The sequence below is a fragment of the Paralichthys olivaceus genome, chromosome 2 (assembly GCF_024713975.1).
Source record: "Paralichthys olivaceus isolate ysfri-2021 chromosome 2, ASM2471397v2, whole genome shotgun sequence".
In the NCBI taxonomy this organism is placed as follows: Eukaryota; Metazoa; Chordata; class Actinopteri; order Pleuronectiformes; family Paralichthyidae; genus Paralichthys; species Paralichthys olivaceus.
Window position 1 is genome coordinate 1500531 of NC_091094.1, and position 19506 is coordinate 1520036.

Genomic DNA, 19506 nt, shown 5'->3' on the forward strand with positions numbered 1-19506 from the left:
TGTTTTTAATAAACAATCCAATAAAATAAAATATATTAGATAAAGAAAATACCTGTAAATGTACTTAATGGGCCGTCACAACATAAAGAGAGAGAGAGAGAGTCACAGGTTTGGATCATGGCCATAGCCGGAGATCATTAACATATTATGCATAGACTATATAGTGGTAACGTAAACCCCCGGACCGCCCGGGGAATGTAAACCAGCGTACCCTAGCGGAGTTTGCCCTTTGACCTCATGACGTCATTTGTTGTCAAGTGAAGCTATGCCCGAACGCTTCATTTAATACTCATTGAACATAATTCCTCTTCAGACATAACTTGAATCCATTCATTCATTAATCTGTGACATTTTAAATATTCAGCTACTTGTTAAAACTCATCTGTGTTTAGTTCTGGATTTCATAAACTGATCTCAGGACAGAGACCGGGTCCAAATAATCTATTGTTACTGAATCAGGACTCGTCTTTAGTCCAACATGTCTGATTTCATATTTATCTTCCATGTTATGAGTCTGTGCTGACATGAATATCTGTTATTTTCACACATGAACTCAGATTCATTTACAGTTAAGTTTTATTCTTTCTTCAGGTTGAGGAGCTGCAGTCTGTCAGAGATCAGCTGTTCTTCTCTGGCTTCAGCTCTGAGGTCAAACCCCTCTCATCTGAGAGAACTGGATCTGAGATACAACGAGCTGCAGGACTCAGGAGTGAAGGAGCTGTGTGGTCTTCTACAGAGTCCAACCTGTCCACTGGAGACTCTGAGGTCAGTAGATGGTTGGAGTCAGTCCACGTTGCTTTCATCAGTATTTTACTAAACACAGTCAGTATCACAGTGAAGATCCAGGGTCTGGACCAGAAGCAGGATTTGTGGTTATCAGGTTAACTTCAGGTTTAGTTTTTTCAGTCCTACGAAGCTCGTTCACTTCTCATCAGGGTAAATCACCATGGTAACTGATGATGGACGGCTAACATGCTCTGGAGCAGGTGAAGTTGGAGATCAACCTGTTTAAAAGCTCCGTCCACTGAGCAAAGTAACTACACTGTTGTGTGGACATGTTGAAGTGTCCTCGTAGTTCAGGCCTCAGTGTTTCCTCAGTGAAGCTGTGAGAGGACAACGATGACAGACTTCAGGATTGGACAGAAACACAGAGAGACAACAGTCGGCCAATCAGACGAGCCAGAAGCCGGTTGTGATCGTTTGATTGATGTGAAGACGACAGTTGTTGTTGTTTTCATGTGAACAGGAAGTGAAGCTGGACCACAGCTGACAGCCTCACATGATGAACAGAGACGTCTTCATCTGATCTGAGACACTTTGTTCTCTCACTTCATCAGTGAACAACTGATCAGTTGGCTCTTTGTCACAGCTCTGAGATCAGTGTGACTGAAGCCTCAGAGAAGCATCATCACCATGGTAACCATGAGCTGTCTCTACAGAGCAGAAGCTCTGCTGAGGTCCATCTGTCTCATCTGTCTCATCTGTCTCATCTGTCCATCTGTCTCATCTGTCTCATCTGTCTCATCTGTCCACTGACAGTTTGTCAGAAGCACATGTTCATCAACACACAGTGAAACATGTCTTCACCTGTAACAGCAGGAAATCCACCTCTCAAGTGTCCACTCTGCACTTTCACATGCAGAGGAAACACACGTGATGGTCAAAGTGTGTGCAGCTCTTAGCGTGTTCATTCCAACACGTGAACATGAAGCAGAGAGGAAGCTGCTCCACCTCTGAACAGGACTGAAGTCCCTGCTGCTCTTTATACTGGATGTGCTGCATCACTGACTCACAGCTGATGAAGTGAGTCTCTGTAAACACTGATGTCTTCTTCTCTCAACAGATGGAGGAAGAAATCTTCATATAGGTGAGTGTGAAGAGGACAGTGTGAAGAGGACAGTGTTTGTGGACGGAGGCTGAGCTGTGTCCTGATGATCCAGAGGCTGAAGCAGCAGCAGCTTGTGTGTAGTCTCCAATTCACCCAACCCCTCATCTGCATGTGTTTGGACTGTGAGATGAAGCCGGAGCACCTGGAGAAAACACGGGGAGAACATGCAAACTGCACACAGAGACACCGCATCTGAACCGGGATTCAAACCACGAACCTTCTTGCCCCAAAATCTTGCCCCTCGTTATGGATTGTGTTTATTCACATGAAGAATGTGTTTATTGAAATGACACCCAGCAGAATATATAAACCCTCTATACAGAGTCACATCTAGTGTATCTAAGTCTGTCTTTATCATTGTCCACCTTTGTCCCTCAGTATATGTCCATGTGTGTATAACCACATTTCCCCCCTTTCTGCAAGGGCAGGACACAAAGTGAAACCCATTTAAATCACTTTGAGTCAGACACATGAATTTCATCGTATGAATTCAGTTTGCTGTAGTTTGAGTTTGGAAAAGGCTTCAGGTGCAAACCTCCTTTTTTCTTCAATGTCTGTTTGTGGCTCTGCGTGTTTGTTTGATTTACAAATGACATGAATCAGTGTTACATGAAAGGGTTTTACAACGAGGACCAAACAGGTTCTGATAAAGATCAGAGGAGAACCAACATGATCCAGAATCAAAGACACTCAGTTCCAGCTGCTAAATGCAGAAGAACAGCTGGGACAACATCTGGGGTTGTGTCACTGTGGAAGTTACAGCGCCCCCTGTTGGCATCTGGTAAAATATATATTACGTGACCGCGATAAAATATCGGGTGAATGAAAAAAATAATTCAGAGCCACGAGATCTGAATCTGTTGTTTACTAAAGACGAGGGGACGTGAAGTGAAGAAGCCACTTGATGAGAAACCTTTGAATCCCAGGATGTGGTGTCTGTCTGCACTGTCTCTGAGGACACACACTGAGGACACACTGTCTCTGAGGACACACACTGAGGACACACACTGTCTCTGAGGACACACACTAACTCTGAGGACACACACTGAGGACACACACTGTCTCTGAGGACACACACTGTCTGCACGGACTCTGAGGACATGTAGTATAATTTTTGGCCATTAAACCATGTCACTTATGAATGTCACTGTATACCTTTAAGAATCTGCACTACAAACTAAGGTGTGATTGAAACATGATTTACTACTGATTACAATAAGTTTGTGAATGTAATTACGAATCAAACCATATATTCTGTGTGTAACAAGCAGTATGAGGTGATTGTATAACTTGTGTGAAGAAATATTAATCTTTTTAAAAAGACAAACTGACCGAATTGTAACATAATGGTGTCAAATGTAAGCACAATATCTTTTAAAAAATACTAAGCTGATTAAGCAAAAGATAATGGTGTCAAGAATAAGCAAAGTTAGTGTAAGATCCCAACATGCCCAGTGGAAATTTCCAGAGCTAGAAAATTGACCAATGACCTACTGACACGTGTGGCCCCGAAATGATGATAACCAATGAAAAGCTGACAGGTTTGGTCTCTAAAGGGTTTATAAGACAACACCACACTACTGTTAGGCAGAGTTCTTCTCTGGTGAAGCTCCGGCTCGCTACTGAATGCTCTCTGGTTTTTTGTCGACAATAAACTCTGCTGCTTTTTATTCGACTGAAATTTTGGACTTTTGGACCACGAGTGAAACTTAGTTTTCATCACAACAGACACACTAACTCTGAGGACACACTGTCTCTGAGGACACACTGTGGTGGAAACCTCTGACACCACAATAAAAACACATGGACCTATTTTCAGGACCTGACTGAGTGTATTTGTTGTTTTGGGGACAGGACGAGTCGGAGCATCTGGAAACTGAGATTGAGACGTACTGGCTGAGTTAGAGATTTTAACCAACCACACGTTGGTGAGTGTTCGAGTCCCAGAGGGGGGGGGGGCTGTCACAAGATAAATCTGTAAACTATCCCCCTAAATATTGAATTACACAGGATGAAGCTACTTAAAGGAAGTATTAAAGTATTTGTGGTTCTCCTCCGCCATCACTCCCAGTACATCAGTATCAGTAAGTGAAGTACATGCAGACAGTCTGTGGTACTGTGAGTTCTTTGCTCCTACGGGTCAGGTTGGTTCTGAAAAAGGTTCATCCTCTGAGGAGAATCTAGATCTTTCAGAAACTCCTCACAGGAGCTCAAAGGCTCTCTCGTGGGTCCACACCATAGACTGTATATAAAGATAAAGAAATAAAGAAATCCACGATCCTGTAAGAACATGAATGATGTCATGGTTCGAAGGAAGGGCTGTGACAGAGGGAAGCGTCCATCTCAACAACCATCACAACAACAGAAACCTCTTTGAAAGTCTTTGAAAATCTACCAAACTAAAGATCCTACACACTGTCCGAGGTCCCCAGCCTCACGATTACGTGGAATACATCCGAACTCCAGTGCTTTTCTTTTCGTAGCATGTCCCAAGAAACCTGGATGAGAATGTTTATATTTACATGCATCCCATTAATATAAATATCCATCTATTACTTCTTTTCTATTTCCGGTCTATGATGAGAACGGCCTGCAGGTCAGTGCGTGGTGAGTGACTCCGGGCTCCGCTAGGTGGCGGTGACGCGCTGCAACGTGAAGTGTCGCACACAGAAGAAGAAGCGCTGCCGCCTGCGTCAGGTTTGAACGGATGGACGGAAACGCGGTTCGTCGGTAAACTGGAGGATCACTTGAGCTTTTGTCAGCGGCGGAGGTAACGGAGCTTTCCGCCGGGGAACCGGGATGATTCCTCGCCGCTGCTGCTTCTTGTTTATTCGGGATTCGGGCTCAAGTGTCCCGGTTGTTTGTTTCTGTCTGTCTGTCTGTCTGTGTGTGTTTGTGTGTGTGGGGGGGCTAAGTCCGTTAGCTCTCCGCTAGCTAGCCTGCTCATGCTAACTGTCATGGCTGATTGCCTGTGTCTGTGGAGCAGCTTCACAAAGTTCTCGAGGACACAAAGGGAAAGTTATACTTGTGTTTCCCGCCTGCAGGTCGGAGGTACAGAGGACTGAACATAGAAGAGAGGAACCGTGAGGCTCCTCCATGGCTGCTCCAACCCTGCTACAGCCCAGTTTCCTGCTGGTGAGTCACACGAGCTTCACGTTAGAGCAGGACGCCATCACTAATCATCTCAGTGTCATTGTCATCAGCAGCAATAGGTTCAATGTACATCGATATATTCTCATGTGCTGTTCACACACAGTGAGGAGGTGTCTCGCTCTCACTCCTTTATCATGTGCTTGTCCTTCTCTGCTTATGAAAACCACAACCAACAATAATCAAACTTAGAATAGAAACAGAATCTAGAATAAATAAGATTTAAAAAAAAAATAGAAACACCATATTCATATTAGGCTGTTTTATAAATGTGCAATATAAATATTGTTTGTGATTATTCAGTATTTGCTGCAGTCTGTCGTGGAGGTAGGACTTGAATCTTACACCGGGCGCTTTGACGCTGTGCAGTCTGATGACACAAAGGAGCTCTTAGAGCCACGTGACTGAATGAATCTGTGGCTGAACGAACTGAGTGTCTCACTGTTGTTTTCTGTGTTGTTGCTCCAGGCAAACCTCAAAGCTGATGCCACCACCAAACCTCTCCTCCAGCGATGCCAAGACCTGGTGAAGATCATTGATGAATATCCTGCCAAGGTGAGATGTCTACTCGTCCGCACTCTCGTGTTTGAACAAAAATACACAACAAAAGCATGAGGGTGCACTGATATGAGGTTTGTAAACAAATCAACACGTGGCTCAAAACTAGAAGGTATGAACCCAAGTGTGGACGATGGTGGGCCACTGTTGTAGCTTATTGGCCAAAGTATTTGTAAACAGGATTTGTTTTTTGCGGACACTCAGCGGTTTAGTCTCTTAGTGGAGGGAGAAGAGCAGAGCTGACCTTTTAACATTTAAATGAGACGGCTGCTGACACTGTGACCTCTGACTTTCACTCTGAGTTCCTCCGTTCTCTCTTCTTTACTTTGTGTTGTAATTTGAAAGAGATTCACAGAAGATAAACTGTGCAGGTAACTGAGCTGTTTGAACTCAGCACACAATCACTGGTGAATTACTGCTGGTGCATAAACAGAGCACTGACTTGTTCCTCTTGGTAAGTGAGAGTGTTACTGTGGAACACTTGAAGTTGGGACTGAGGGCAGCTGTTGGGGTTTTCAGTGAACCCTGTTTCCTGTTCGCTGTATGGCGAAGACTTTCCTGCGTGTACACAGTTCAATGTTTGTTGTTTTGCTGCTTCATGACACAGAATGTGGCGAAACACTGACAGTAGGTTGGGATGGACCTGCTTTCTCAAGTTATCAAATATATTATCTGGTGTTCTTACTTTCACATGATGGACCGTACAGAAGTAAAGCAATCATTTTATCATTCTGCTTTTACCGTGACTAATATTTAAAATAAATCATTTCTCAGTTGTTGCTTTGTTTGTTTACTTCACCAGTTTTATCTTTCATATCAGAAAGAGATAAACTCGTCCCCAAGTAGATCTGGACAAATATTCATGTCATTCCACTGCAGTTGTGTCACTGCCTGTAATATAACCAGAGCGTTTCCAGATTTGTCAGTTGATTGTTTTAAAATATCTCGTGTCTGATTCCATCGTATCTGCGTTGTTTGTGTGTTTCCTCTCAGGAGCTGCACCTGATTTTCCCCTGGCTGGTGGAGTGTGTGTTTGGGAGTCTGGACGGCATCATCGCCGGCTGGAACCTGCGACTCCTGCACTCGAGAAGCAACGAGTACCACATTGTTATGGATTTTCTAAACCCCAGGTATTTTGTCTGTAAAACCAAGTGGGATGTTACGTATTGTACATTTGAAGAACCAAGTCAAAAACATTGTTCTTTTTTTCATATGTTCTTGTCAGCGGGCCGATGATGAAGCTTGTGTACAAACTTCAAGCAGAAGAGTACAAATATGAAATACCCGTCAATTATCTCCCGGTAAGAACATTTATATCCTTTTTATTATCTCACCTAAATAAATGGTTTTAAGAGCTTGTATGAAATGATGTGTTTAACAGTCTAATGAATTGTAACTGACATTTGTGTGGAATATTGTCATATTTACTTCATGGACCTGATCATGAAGGGTCCTGTGAAGGCCTGTATCCAGGAAGGAGTCCTCCCCGACTGTCCGCTGTTTCACAACAAGCTGCAGTTCCCCCTGTCCGGTCTGCTGACCCTGAACCTCGCTCTCAGTATCCTTAACAACACACACAAGATTAATCCGCCTGAGTTTTCTCTGTGGAATTAGTGAAGGAAAGACCATGATAAGTCAAGCCTTCGTTACTTTTTAATTAGTAAAATGTTTAAAAATGCCAATCACAACTTCTGAGCTCGTCTTAAAATGTCTTGAATCCTCCAGTTGTTCACTTTAAGAACATATGTGACAAAGAGAAGCAGCAAATCCTTCAGTGGGAGAAGCTGCAAGAGAATGTGAAACTTCTTTTTGTGCACAACTTTTGCTTGAAATTGTTAATCAATAAACTAATTGATGCCTCAGACGATTGCTTCAACTCTAATCAAGTTGTGGCGGCGGGTGTGTATTGTAACTGTGAGATATTACGACAACTAGAGCTTTGTTAATCCTCAACTGTCTGCAGATCCCTTTGAATTTTTCATGTTTAACTTTGCCTACTGTCTCATCGCGCCAAAGGTGAGTCCGCCAGAGTAAATGAACAATAAACAGTGGAACACAGGATTAAAGTCCTTGAATGAACATGATCATGTTGATCCTCACAAGGAAAAACTAAACTGTTCTTTGTTTTCAGAGCTACCCTCAAGGCCAACATGGAAGCTCCACAGACAGTGCCTACTTTGTGCTGGTGGACACTTACCTGAAATATTTCCTCCCCAGTGAAGGAACGGTGCCTCCGTCTCCTTTCTCTGACTCCAGAGGTTCTGTCACTGCACCCTCACCAAGGTATTTACACCAAGAACAGACCATTCTTACTTGTGTTCACATGTTTTATTGTCTAGTTGACAACATCTTAATGTAGAATAAATCCATTTTGATGAAATATTAGAATGTCGAGCTGAGATTTCTTCCAGTGATGGGACTGTGTATCACACACGATAAGTTCAAGTTGAAATTCTGTTAATAATAATAATAACAACAACTTGGGTTTGTATAGTGCCTTTCAGGGTACCCAAGGTGCTATACAGAGAGAAAATACAACAATAAAAAAGAAACAAACACAAGATAATAATAGTGATGATTGGCTGAGGCTTGAGTCCATAATCTGTGGTGAACAGGTTAGTTTTCATGAGTTTTCTGTAGGTGTCCAGAGATCGACGAATTGCAGATGTGTGATTGGAGAGAGTTCCAGAGGGTGGGGGCCGCCACGCTGAATGCTCTGTTGCCAAAGGTTCGCAGGATGGTGCGTGGGGCGAAGAGCAGACCTGACACCACGGGAGATATTTTTTGTTTGTTGAGATATGTTGTTTTTTCTTTTTTTTGCATCTGTTGCGTTCTCACATCGACTTCTCCTGGATTTCTACGGACATTGTGAGGCCAGGGGGAGAAAGTCTGCGGAGCGTCTCACTTGGATATTTGTGGAAAATAGGAAGTGCGGAGTTCATTGCATGTCTGAAAGCAGCTTGAGTCACATCTACCTGAAGATTTCAGCGAGATCACCTGAACTTTAGGAGGCTTTTGATCGACAAATTCAGTTTTTAAAAATTTCCTCCGCCTTCAATTCTACAGATCCTCCAGCATTTCTTTCGCTGGTTATGGCGTCCACAGCCCCAGTCTCCTGAAGCATCACATATTCCATCAGCCCTCAGTGAACGCAGAGCCCTCAGCTCAGGAAATCTGGAGGTCAGAGACACTGTTACAGGTACGGCACAGAATCGAGCCGCTGGTCAGTGTTTCACGTGTACAGCTACTGACTGCTTTGATTATTAATTGATCTGCTGATTAATTGCAAAAGGGCACTGGACGTCGTTTTATTGAGGCTTTATCAAAGTTTCTGCTCTAATATCAGTAGTGTGTTTAATGCTCTTTGTTGTGTTTAAGTTGCTTTAGTTTGAAAATGTCTTATCTCTTTTCTCAGATGTTTGTAGAGGTCTGGCTCCATCACTACTCGTTGGAGATGTACCAGAAGCTTCAGTCTCCTCAGGTTAAGGTAAGAGAACAGAAATGTGTCCCCCGATACCTCCCTGCCCTCCTCCCTCCCTCCCTCCCTCCTTCCCTCCCCTGCACTGCAGCATGGCACGGCTGGCTGTTGACTGGCTATCCACAACCCTACCACCCTTCCTCCAATCTCCACCATCTCTGTCTCGGAACAAGCCCAGGGTGGTGCGGCGGCTCTGGCCTGCAGCTCTGTGGTTGGACGGCCTCCAGGTTACCTGACGTCAAATTGTGTGACTGTGTTTGAACTGAGTTTGACAATAAAGTTGTCTGTTAGTTATAGAGGAAAAATACAGAGTTTTAATGTTTTAGATAAACTCCTTAGCATTGTGCAAATATATCTTTTATTATTACTGAAGGACAATTTCACCCACAACACTGTGTTCACACTGCAAGAAGGTACACAGCACGTTTTACAGTAGCATGTGGCAAACAAACAGACGTGACTCGTACTGAGCTCCTTGAAGTGTGAACACATTCAAACTAAGCATCTGATTGTCTGGTTTTATATTTCAAATGTCTTTTATTTTATTTGATAGATATTTTAGTACTTAAGTAGTCGCACAAGAGTTAAACCACTGACTTTGCGATTTGGCATGTGTTCCCAGTATTAGTGCTTTTGCTTTCTTTCACGTCCTTTACACGCTGCATGTCCATGTCACGACTCACAAGTGCTGGTTTTGTTCTGTGTGTGAACGCATGTGAAACGCCAACATAAAGTCACAACAGGGTGAGACTTAGTAGAGGGCTCACAGTCAGGAGTTATGTTACCGCTGTCTGTCGCGGTACTTTTTAATCTCAAGGTACAGAATTCAGTTTGTCCGTCCAGCTCTGAGACTGGTCTCACCAACTGGTCTTATGTTAAGTGACAAAAGAGTTTTATTATTCAAATTATGACTAAAAATATATTTAAGTTAGCAAGCTGAGAAACCCACATGTTCTAACTGTTATTCTATGTTCTCTTCTGTCCATTTCTAAAGAATGATCCTAACAAACACTGACAAAGCAGTTGAGACCAGTCTTAGTAAAAACCAGTCGGTCCAACCGGCAACAAAGAAAAGGTTCCTTAGGGTAGGAGTTGACCAAAGCCAAGTCCAAGCAGCACAACAGGGATTGACTGTTTCCCATAGAGGGCGCTCCTGCTCCTTACTGAAAAGAACATTGTATTACATAGAAAACTGAAATGAGATGGTTTGTGGAGGAGCATTAAAGCTTCCACAGTTTGAAACATCCTCAGAAATCACCTCCTTGTTTAAAGGTTCAGTGTGTAGAATTTAGTGACATCTAGTGGTGAAGTGTCATGTTGCAGCTGAACACCCCTCAACCCCCCCCTCTCCTTCCAAACATGAAAAAGAACCTTTGGCAGCTTCAGTTTTCATAAAAACTCAAAAGGTTTTAGTTTGTCCAGTCTGGACTAATGTAAAAAACATGGTGGCCTCCGTAGAGAGGGTCCCCTCCATGTAAATATAAAGTATTTAAATATAAAGTATTTAAATATGAAGGACCTTTTCTGGGGTAAAGAAAACTACAATAAATATAATTTAGATGAAACACACTAATCCACATCATGAGGATTATTCTACATTAAATTTCTGCCAATAGATCCTTTCACCTGAATCTTACACATCATATAAAGTTTAATACACAGGTTGTCAACTCATCAAACCCACTCACAGTGAGACTTAATGCTGGTGTTGTTTGGTCCTTTTACATGCATGACTTGTCCTGTAGTTGTACACTATTACATACTTTTACACTCAGCTGTGTAGATCACATAGTTACTGCTCAAAAACACTGTTTCTTCAGTATTCATGCTGCAGTATTGTGTCATCGTCATCTCACATCATGGAGAACGTAGAGAGCTGACATTTTATCATATAAAATATGAAAACACTGTGAAAACTGCAGATTTCTCGAGATTTTATTTGGAAAAACAATTAAAATCCTTCATTGCTGCTTCATGAGACTGGACAGGAAACAGTGAACACACCGACCAATGAGCTGCATCACAAACAGATGTTTTTGTCCAATGCTCCCCTGTTAAAAACGTATTAACCACTGTGTTGAGTTGTGTTGTGTCCATCCTGTTTCAAGTGGACTGGAACTGCAAGATTTTGGCCAAATAATTTTGGGTTTAATGTGTCCGATCCGCTCACTGTTGGATGCAATGAAATCTTAATTTAAATTTCAAATTTAAATTTGATATGTTCTGTATATTTTATATGAACCTGAATCATTTTTGTAGATGTGATGATGAAAACCCAAATCTTCCAGTTCTGGGTTCACTTTGTTTATGATGTTAAACATTAGGGATGGGAATTATAAAAGCTGGAATATGAAACGTTGACATGTTTACATGGACACATGATGGTTTGTTCTAAAACATCTGCATGATTTGTGGTCACGCTTTTTATTTTGAAACCCAGATGTGCTCGTCCAGCCCATAGACTGTAAATAAAGATCAACACTGCGTCCCCACTTCCTCCCGCGGCACAAGACGCTGCCATCTTATGATCTTTGAGGCCTAACCCATTGATTATTTGGAGTCTGTGCAGCGAGGTCATGGAGTGGAGCTGTGTCGACGTCCCGTTGATTCACTCACTCGACCAATCGTCCATATTTATTCACAGTCTGTGGTTCAGTCTCTCTTTATTTATCTGGTGTCAACAGCAGCACATTTGATGGAATACGTTTCCACACAAGCCTCCTCGATATATTTAGATTCATTAGGTTTTACAGTTTCCCTTTTTTTTATCCAAACACATCAGTTAAATCATTTGCTGAATAATTCCCATCCCTGCGACCATGTGACTGTTTGTTTGGAGAGTCAGAGAAGCGTCTGCATCGTCCCCCAGCATTTGCAGCATTTTGTTTCCACAGTCAATATTTTATTTTTGTTTGTCTCCTCCCCTGTTTCTGCTACTTTCCTCCTGAATGTTTTTGGCCAATTGTTCCTGTCTGGTTGCACTTTCCTTTCTTTTGCTGCCTCCTCTTTCTCCTGTTCTCACATTTAAACCTTCCTCCTGCCAACTCCCTTCTCCTCTTCCTCACCCTCCTTTATTGTCACTTCTCCCCTTCCTCTCTCTCCACTCTTCCTCCTTCTCCACCTTCTGTCCTTGTCTTTCCCTCCTCCTCCTCATCCTCCTCTACCCCCCCCTGGTGGTTACGGGAACAGCTGGCGCTGCTGCAGTACCGCCTCAGTATGTCCAGCATGCCGTGCCAACCCCACGCCCCACCAGGCTCTGGGACCCTCCACACCTACCAAGTACTTTTACCTTTTCATTCATCCCCGCCCCTCTGGGGCCTCCTGGAGGTAAACCTCAGTCAGTTAAAGTCACAGTCGAGGATACTTCTCTTTTACTGACCATCACTGAGAGACACTGTTCCTCCAGGCACCAGCCTGATGCCCCCAGATGTTACAGCTGATTACTTTGAATTATTTATTTCACTTTTGCACAGAATGAAAAAGGAAATGACAAATTCAAAGGTGAAAGTGTTTGGTAAATTGTGACGTTGACTATATTGTCACCAAAAACTCAAATGATAAGACGACTCAGGCTCTCCACCCCTTCAGGTCAGAGATTTGAATGAGCTTGAGAATGTCAACTGTTCCTATAGAAAAACAAATCTCCCCCACACGTTTAGAAACCACTGATTAGCTTCTGAGCTGCTGGGAACACTTAAACAGAACATATTTCAGCAAACTGTGAATTTGGACAGAGAAGTATCCTTGACAGCAAAAGTAAAACCCGGAATGAAGCTTTTGGTTCTTTGAGCAGAATTGTTTTGGCTCTGGTGTGGTTTTCCTTTGCTGCTTGTGTTTTTAAGGCATGCTTTTTACACTGGTGTGCTTCTGTGGCTCTACATGTTTATGCGGTTGATTGTTTCTTTCTGTTGACTCTTTGTAAAGCAAAGGATACTACTACGTTATAGATATCAATCTTTTAGTTTACAGGCCAGTCAGACATCATTTTATCATCAAGTAATTCTTTTTTTTTTGTTCCTCTAAATTTATGTACAAAGAACTTGACAGAGTTAATGTTTGTATTTATCCAGGATAAGAAACATTGCAGCAGTTTGACAAAGTAGCTTTGCTATGAGCAGGTTATCGAGCGTTGAGGTCCCACTGTTTATTTTCGAACAAACCCCAATTTCAAAGTTAATAATTAAACAAGCTGTATATTCACATTATTTATCACTATAGTATTAATTTTCAAAGTCTTGTGAACTGAGCAAAACTGTAATTCTTGGGCTTAACTCTGAGGACATATTATGGTCTTTACTCTGCGGAGGCTACATCCACGCTAATTTGTTTTCACATTATCTCCGTCCACTCAAGCCTTTTAGGTGTGTATTACAAATGACCCCTGTCCATTCCATCACATGACCTGTCAAGCACCCTTGTCATGTGATGTAAACAGGAAGTAGATTGTCCGCTCAGAAGTTGGTTGCTTAGTTACAGAAATTCAGCGAACGATGAACAGTGATGGTGAAAAGTCAGAGCAGGGATTTTTATTCATGGAGCGACGACGAGATGAAACTGTTACTGACAGGAAGTGCTGGTGACGCATTGTGTTCACTGCTGGTAGTCATGTGACTGATGAGAACATTTCTGTTTCCGTCCAGACTACAACCCCAGATTTTCAAACTTTAAATCTCTGGAGTAGTGTGGGCGGTGCAGTTTAAACAATGATGAGTTTTAAAACTGAAATGTAGTAGTGTGGATGTAGCCGGAGACAAGTGTCATGACCAAGTAGTCCTGTGTGCGAAAGGTGAGACTTAAAATGCTGACATGAAACAAACAGATCAGTTAAATATTTGATCTTATCATTGAAGTCCGTCAGTGTGGGACCCCTGCGCTCTGTCACAGAATGAACTTGCTCGAGCCTCTGATGATTGTTTGGCTGCTTCTGGACCGGGACGCGTTATGTCGCTGCTTTTGACTGCGGGAGCTGCAACAATGTGTGTGTGAGCGGAGCTCTTTGCTGACTGGTTGTCTTTTCAGGAGCCCTTCACCCCGACAGAGGAGCACGTGCTGGTAGTGCGTCTCCTGGTGAAACATCTGCACGCCTTCTCCAACAGCCTGAAGCCCGAGCAGCTGTCGTCTTCGCCCTCGGTCCACTCGCACACTCACACCAGCCCGCTGGAGGAGTTCAAGAGGTCCGCCTCTTCACACGGTCCTCATACATGCTTCTGTTCGCATGTTGAACTACAATGTCACTCACTACAGCTCTTACGTCCACCAAGTAAATTCAATCAAACTGCACCACATCACACACACACTCGTTAATAACATTACTCTACATGTCCATAAATTATTATTATCTCACAATGTAAAAGAAAGTTAGGAATGTGCAGAGTCTGTGCCAAAATTGATTTGGTTATTCTTTGGTCTGTGTCCATCCTTCCACCTTACTTGATGGAAATCCATTTTGTAGTTTTTTCACAGTTTTCCCACAGAGCAGAGGTAACAAGTTAATAATCTTTGAACGACTCATTGAAATGAGTCAGAAGAACATCCGTTTGTTTCTGTGGAAACCCCCTCGCTGACCACATTATGTTTCCTGTCCCTCTCTCCTGCAGAGTAGTGGTGCAGCGTTTTGTTCAACAGAAACTCTACCTGTTTCTTCAGCACTGCTTCGGTCACTGGCCTCTGGACGCCTCTTTCAGAGCGGTATGTTTCTGGTGTTTTTATATCGTAATACTTTTGAATTCTGATATTTTCATTTAGAGTCCAGACCTCTTGAACCACCACCCTCTCCTCCGCCTTGTTTTACACATGTAGAATTCAGAGTTTAAATTTCGAACTGATCATCCCTGTGTTCAGGTGCTGGAGACGTGGTTGAGCTACATTCAGCCGTGGAGATACACCGGGGAGAAGATCAACCCTCAGCCAGACCAAAACAGAACAGTCCCTGACAAATGGTGACTCTGATGGTTTTTGATTTTTTTCGTTCTTACTTGAGCGATGACGTTGTTCTGACTGTTCAGCTCTGCTGTGTTTCAGGGAGTCGTTTGCTCAGGAGAACCTGCTCATGTACACAAAGCTCTTCCAGGTTTTTTTGAACAGAACCGTGAGGACGGATCTGGTCAACGCCAAAAACGCGCTGATGGTTTTCAGGGTCGCCAAAGTCTTCGCTCAGCCAAACCTTGCAGAGATGATCCAGAAAGGTCAGGACGTTTCTACAACACGTCGGTTTTTCAGCTTCTCTGCATCTCTTTCTGCTTTAAATGGAAAAACTTGAAATTAAAACATCTGGTTCAGAGTCAGAACACGTTGATGAGCTCTGACGGTTAAACCATAAACTTCTTCTGTTCTTGTTTATTTTGTAAATTATAATGTTAAATGTTCATCCCAGAAAATACTGATATGTTTGTGAAAGACTCGTCTGCTGAGCTTTTTTCAGCCAAATGATAAATCGTCCAAATATATTTTATAACCGAAAATACATATTTACATGGAATTTCAGGAAACTGGTAAAACACCCCCCAAAAAAAGTTCAAGTGAAAATGATCAACTGGGGAAGTTTCATGATGAAAAGATTTAGATTAGTTTAAATCTTTAACCTCTCGTCTTCAGGGATTGTCGGTGTAAACAATTCTCCAGTTGCAGACCCACTCAACTCCACTGATTTAGCATTAATACAAGTTCAAACTGATATCTGGGATATAAAATGAGATCTTTTTAAAACTAACCCAGGCGTCTGTCTCCAGGTGAGCAGCTGTTTCTGGAGCCCGAGCATGTCCTCCATCACCGTCAGCCCCGCGGCTACCTGACGCCGAGCCAGGGCGGCAGCTACCTGTCGTCACGGCAAAAGGTGGTGACGGACATGGTGTTCAGGGTGAAGAGCCACGTCTATTCCTTGGAAGGTCAGGACTGTCAGTACAAGCAGATGTTCGGCACCGAGCTCAGAGGAGCGGTAAGTTGTCCTTGTTTCACCTGCGTGTCGGGGGTTTTATTTTAGATTTAAACTACATGTTACAACCCAGAGAGTTCAAGTAGTTTGACTCAGTGTGAGGTCAACACTCGACATCTCAATTCAGTGTCCATTACACAGGTCATGAAGTTGATCCAGATGATTGCACAAGCCAGACAGACGGCCAAGAGGATATCAGACCACTCCAACGAGGCGGCGGCCAGTTCCTCCTTCCTGTCCTGGTTTGGTTTGAGCTCCTCCGATCACAACAACACGTTCTCTGGAGCCGAGTCAGAGGAGAGCGGCGAGTGTCTGAAAAAGACCCACGAGTTCCTGGACAGAGCTCTGGAGAACCTGTGTCTGATCTTCAAGGTCAGATTTTCCTCTTTTCTTCACGCACGATGAACATTTTGTTTCCGATTACTCACTGATAAATAAACTGTCTTTGTTTTGTAGCTGAACCAGGGGCAGCTGACTCAGCTCATTTCAAACCTTAGTTCTTCTCAGGATGACGGCAACTGCAAGCAGCTGCCAGACTGCATCCAGGGAGAGAACGGACTCATCCTCACTGACCTGGGTCGGAGGCAGGTCAGTGCTTCAAACTACCGTCCCTGAGGAGAGTGGATGAGATCTGTCTGAAACCCTGACTCTGTGTGCATGTGCGTGGGTTGTTTTTGCAGATCATAAATGGACTGCGCAGGTTCGACCTTCAGTACCAAGGCGACCCGGAGCTGCAGCCCATCAGGAGCTATGAGAGCGCCCTGCTGGTCAGGCTGTTCTACAGGATCTCCTCTCTGCTCAATGAGAGGGTCAGTACTTCCAGCAACTTCTGTCACCACAGCTGCTTCTGTCTGAAAACAGTTTGTTTGAAGGTGTTCTCCTCTCCCGCTGTCTTCCCGCAGTTCGGAGGACACATGAGTGCGCTCTGCTCACGGCCGGACTTCCTGGGTCGCCTTGGTTGTCACTACCTGACGGATCCTGATTCTGCCAGGAAGCCAAACCAGAGCCCGGTGTCTGTGCGGACGCTGGAGAGGAACCGGCCGCCGAGGCTGAGCCTGCGCCCCCTGGCCAGCTACAGGACGATTCTGCTGCTGTTGCTCCTCTACGTGTTTGGAGCGCTCCTGTCATTCGGCCCCGTGTCCAGCACGCTCATCATCCTTGCGGGGGGCTTCCTGTACGGACTGTTCATGACGTTGTTTGGAGACAAACTGAAAACGCACTAACTGAGACCAGGAGTTTCTGCACATCTGAAGAAAAAACACACTTGACAATTTTCGATCAACGCCACCTTGTAATGGTGAGAGCAAAAAAATGTGTGAGAGCTAATGAACCAAGTGTTGACTGGTCCTGTTTGTGCATCATCGATTAATCAGCCTGTTGATTCAGAAAACCTTTTACACTTTCCTAAAGTCTTCAAAGTATTTTCTTCTGTCCCAACATCAGTTTTCAAACGTAGACTGTAATTAAAGATGGACGACACATCTCCACTTCCTCCCACTCTCCACAAATGAAGCCAAATATTTCTGATACGAGCGCAGACATCTTGTTTTGAAGACCCCCCCCCCCCCCCCCCTCCAATAAACACACTCGGTAAATCACCAGTCGGTAAATCACCAGTCTCAGCTGTCAATCGTGACGTCTCTGCCCGGTTTTACATCATCAAAGTCATGTCGTCCATCTTGATTCACTGTCTGCGGTTGAAACCCAAAATATTCACTTTGCTTACGTTCTTAAGCCGAACCCTTTAAAGTAAAAAAGAAATGAAGCAAGGTTTTACTTTTGAGAATTTTGAACAAAAGAAGTATTTTTCTATTAATAGAAAATAAATGGTCAGTTTTCAGTTCAGATGATAATAAAGGTTGTTTTTGTCACAGATGTCGATGTTAGTGAGGAATTAGTCTGTTAAATAACAGTCGATCATTTCACATGTGTTCATTTTCAAAACATCTTTAGGATGTGTAGGAATTCCTGTTGCAACGAATGGTAACCTTTTTATTTGAGCTTTTCCCCATTTTTAAAAAGTGCTTCATGTATAAAGAGAAAACTTTGTACATGAACACAGTGTCACCTCCCTGGTTTATGTTTTATTTACAGATTGACTTGACGTACTTTTACACTAGACAGTTTTTCTCGGTGAAAGCAAAAATACTTTTTGTCCAAAAGGCTGAATAAACTTTTTGCACTAGTTTCCAGTTTTGTTGTGTCACTCATTTCATAACAGGATGTTCCCAACTTTTAATCTCAACTAGTGAAGAGAAACATTTAAAGATCTGTAATTATTGCAGAAGCTTTGTGCCTCATGTCCAGTTTGAAATGTAAAACACGTGCATCATCACTTTCATTATGTGCTATAGGTCCAATATTTCTTCCTTTATTATTATGCACAGTATTAAACTAGCATGTGCACTATAACATTAATGATCTTGTGCAATATAGTTCTCAGTCAAGCTGTTAATTTATTTCTTTATATTTTTGTAACTTATTTCACCATATATATTATTTTCAGGCACGGGTCCTCTCTTAGCCCTCGTTATACTTGACATTTCTTTACTTGTTTACTTCTGAAGGTTTACGGATACAAATGAAACAGTCAAATCAATTCAGATCCAGAGAGCTCCTGATCCCGAGGAGGACGATTCATTTGCAGCTTCCGATCACACAAACATCCGATATGATACGTGTCAACAAACAGGTCGGTGTCGGACATGAAGACAAAGAATAAGGAGGTAAAGTATAAAGCGATAAAAATGAGATGGTGAATAGACGTTTGTTACATGCGTCATCGTGTAAAAAGGAATGAAAGATTGAAATAATCGCTGATAATATTCTTTTTCTTACTTTTCACCTGATTCTCTCAGAGGGACCATGAGTCTCTTTGCTTGACTCCAATGATCTCGAAGTCAAAAGAAGACGACCTTCGATAAACGAACGATAAAAGTTAATTCTCTTCGAGTCGTTACGAAACTCCTGACGTCTACGTGACATCATCTGGCCTCTGGGAATCTTTCGTAAAGAGCTTCGTTATCGCAACCTCCTCCACCATCAACGTGACCCTGTGCTGCCCTCTAGTGGATATTTTCCAGATGTACATGAAAGTACAGTACGTGTCAGTGACGGAAAAAGTCTCAATTATATTGTGCGTAAAGTTAGTCAGCACATGTGGCTGCAGGGGGCGCTGTTGCTCGGTAAAGGTTACGTAATGTCCTGACCCTCTATGTAAAGTGCCTTGAGATAATGATTTGGCGCTACACAAATAAAGTTGAATTGAATTAATGCCGCTTTAGGTATTTTTAACTTCACGTTTATTGTCGTACAATGAAAGTGTTTGTTTGCCTTCCACCATGAATAATGTGTTTATTTAAGAGTTCAAACTGTAGAAGAGTAAAACTATAAAAATCAATATGTACAATAGAACTTCAGCAAACATTAAAATATGAGTTTGAAACTGATTCACTCTCAAACTTCAACTTGTTCATGAAAACACTGAACTTCCTTAACTTA

At 42.9% G+C, this 19506-nt stretch overlaps 2 protein-coding genes and 1 long non-coding RNA gene across 8 annotated transcripts in view; all 3 read left to right on the forward strand.

The window, feature by feature from the left end:
- Positions 1-3701, forward strand: part of LOC138405628 (NACHT, LRR and PYD domains-containing protein 12-like) — a 30961-nt gene extending 27260 nt beyond the window's left edge. For all 4 annotated transcript variants that reach the window (XM_069515417.1, XM_069515437.1, XM_069515430.1 and 1 more), the window contains 2 exons: positions 592-765; positions 1844-3701. In XM_069515417.1, the coding sequence (XP_069371518.1) occupies positions 592-765; positions 1844-1871 (202 nt within the window). In that variant the 3' untranslated portion in view covers positions 1872-3701. The remainder of the gene's footprint in view (positions 1-591; positions 766-1843) is intronic.
- A 759-nt stretch (positions 3702-4460) lies between these two features.
- On the forward strand, positions 4461-18192 carry smpd4 (sphingomyelin phosphodiesterase 4). 3 transcript variants are annotated; one of them, XM_069515613.1, is made up of 20 exons: positions 4520-4658; positions 4933-5023; positions 5507-5593; positions 6590-6726; positions 6822-6897; positions 7046-7154; positions 7560-7612; positions 7728-7879; positions 8663-8795; positions 9012-9083; positions 12264-12401; positions 14094-14248; positions 14672-14762; positions 14916-15013; positions 15096-15259; positions 15803-16008; positions 16147-16377; positions 16462-16593; positions 16686-16814; positions 16908-18192. In XM_069515613.1, exons 2-20 carry the CDS (start codon positions 4985-4987, stop codon positions 17226-17228), a joined length of 2523 nt encoding a protein of 840 aa, XP_069371714.1. In that variant the 5' UTR covers positions 4520-4658; positions 4933-4984; the 3' UTR covers positions 17229-18192. The 3 variants fall into 3 exon arrangements, with proteins under 3 accessions (XP_019965303.2, XP_069371714.1, XP_069371724.1); XM_069515623.1 differs by having other exon boundaries at positions 12264-12353; XM_020109744.2 differs by lacking the exon at positions 12264-12401 and having other exon boundaries at positions 4461-4658.
- Positions 18193-18592: 400 nt separating this feature from the next.
- Positions 18593-19278, forward strand: LOC138405840 (uncharacterized). Its single transcript, XR_011239508.1, has 2 exons — positions 18593-18731; positions 18864-19278. It is a non-coding gene; the product is annotated as an uncharacterized lncRNA (long non-coding RNA).
- Positions 19279-19506: the final 228 nt, after the last annotated feature.

Excerpts from the sequence above, each read along its gene's own strand:
- smpd4 (XM_069515613.1), top strand. The coding sequence starts at position 4,985 with ATGGCTGCTCCAACCCTGCTACAGCCCAGTTTCCTGCTG. Across the intron at positions 5,594-6,589 it reads TTGATGAATATCCTGCCAAG|GAGCTGCACCTGATTTTCCC; the intron begins GTGAGATGTCTA and ends GTTTCCTCTCAG. Across the intron at positions 16,594-16,685 it reads CTGACCTGGGTCGGAGGCAG|ATCATAAATGGACTGCGCAG; the intron begins GTCAGTGCTTCA and ends TTGTTTTTGCAG.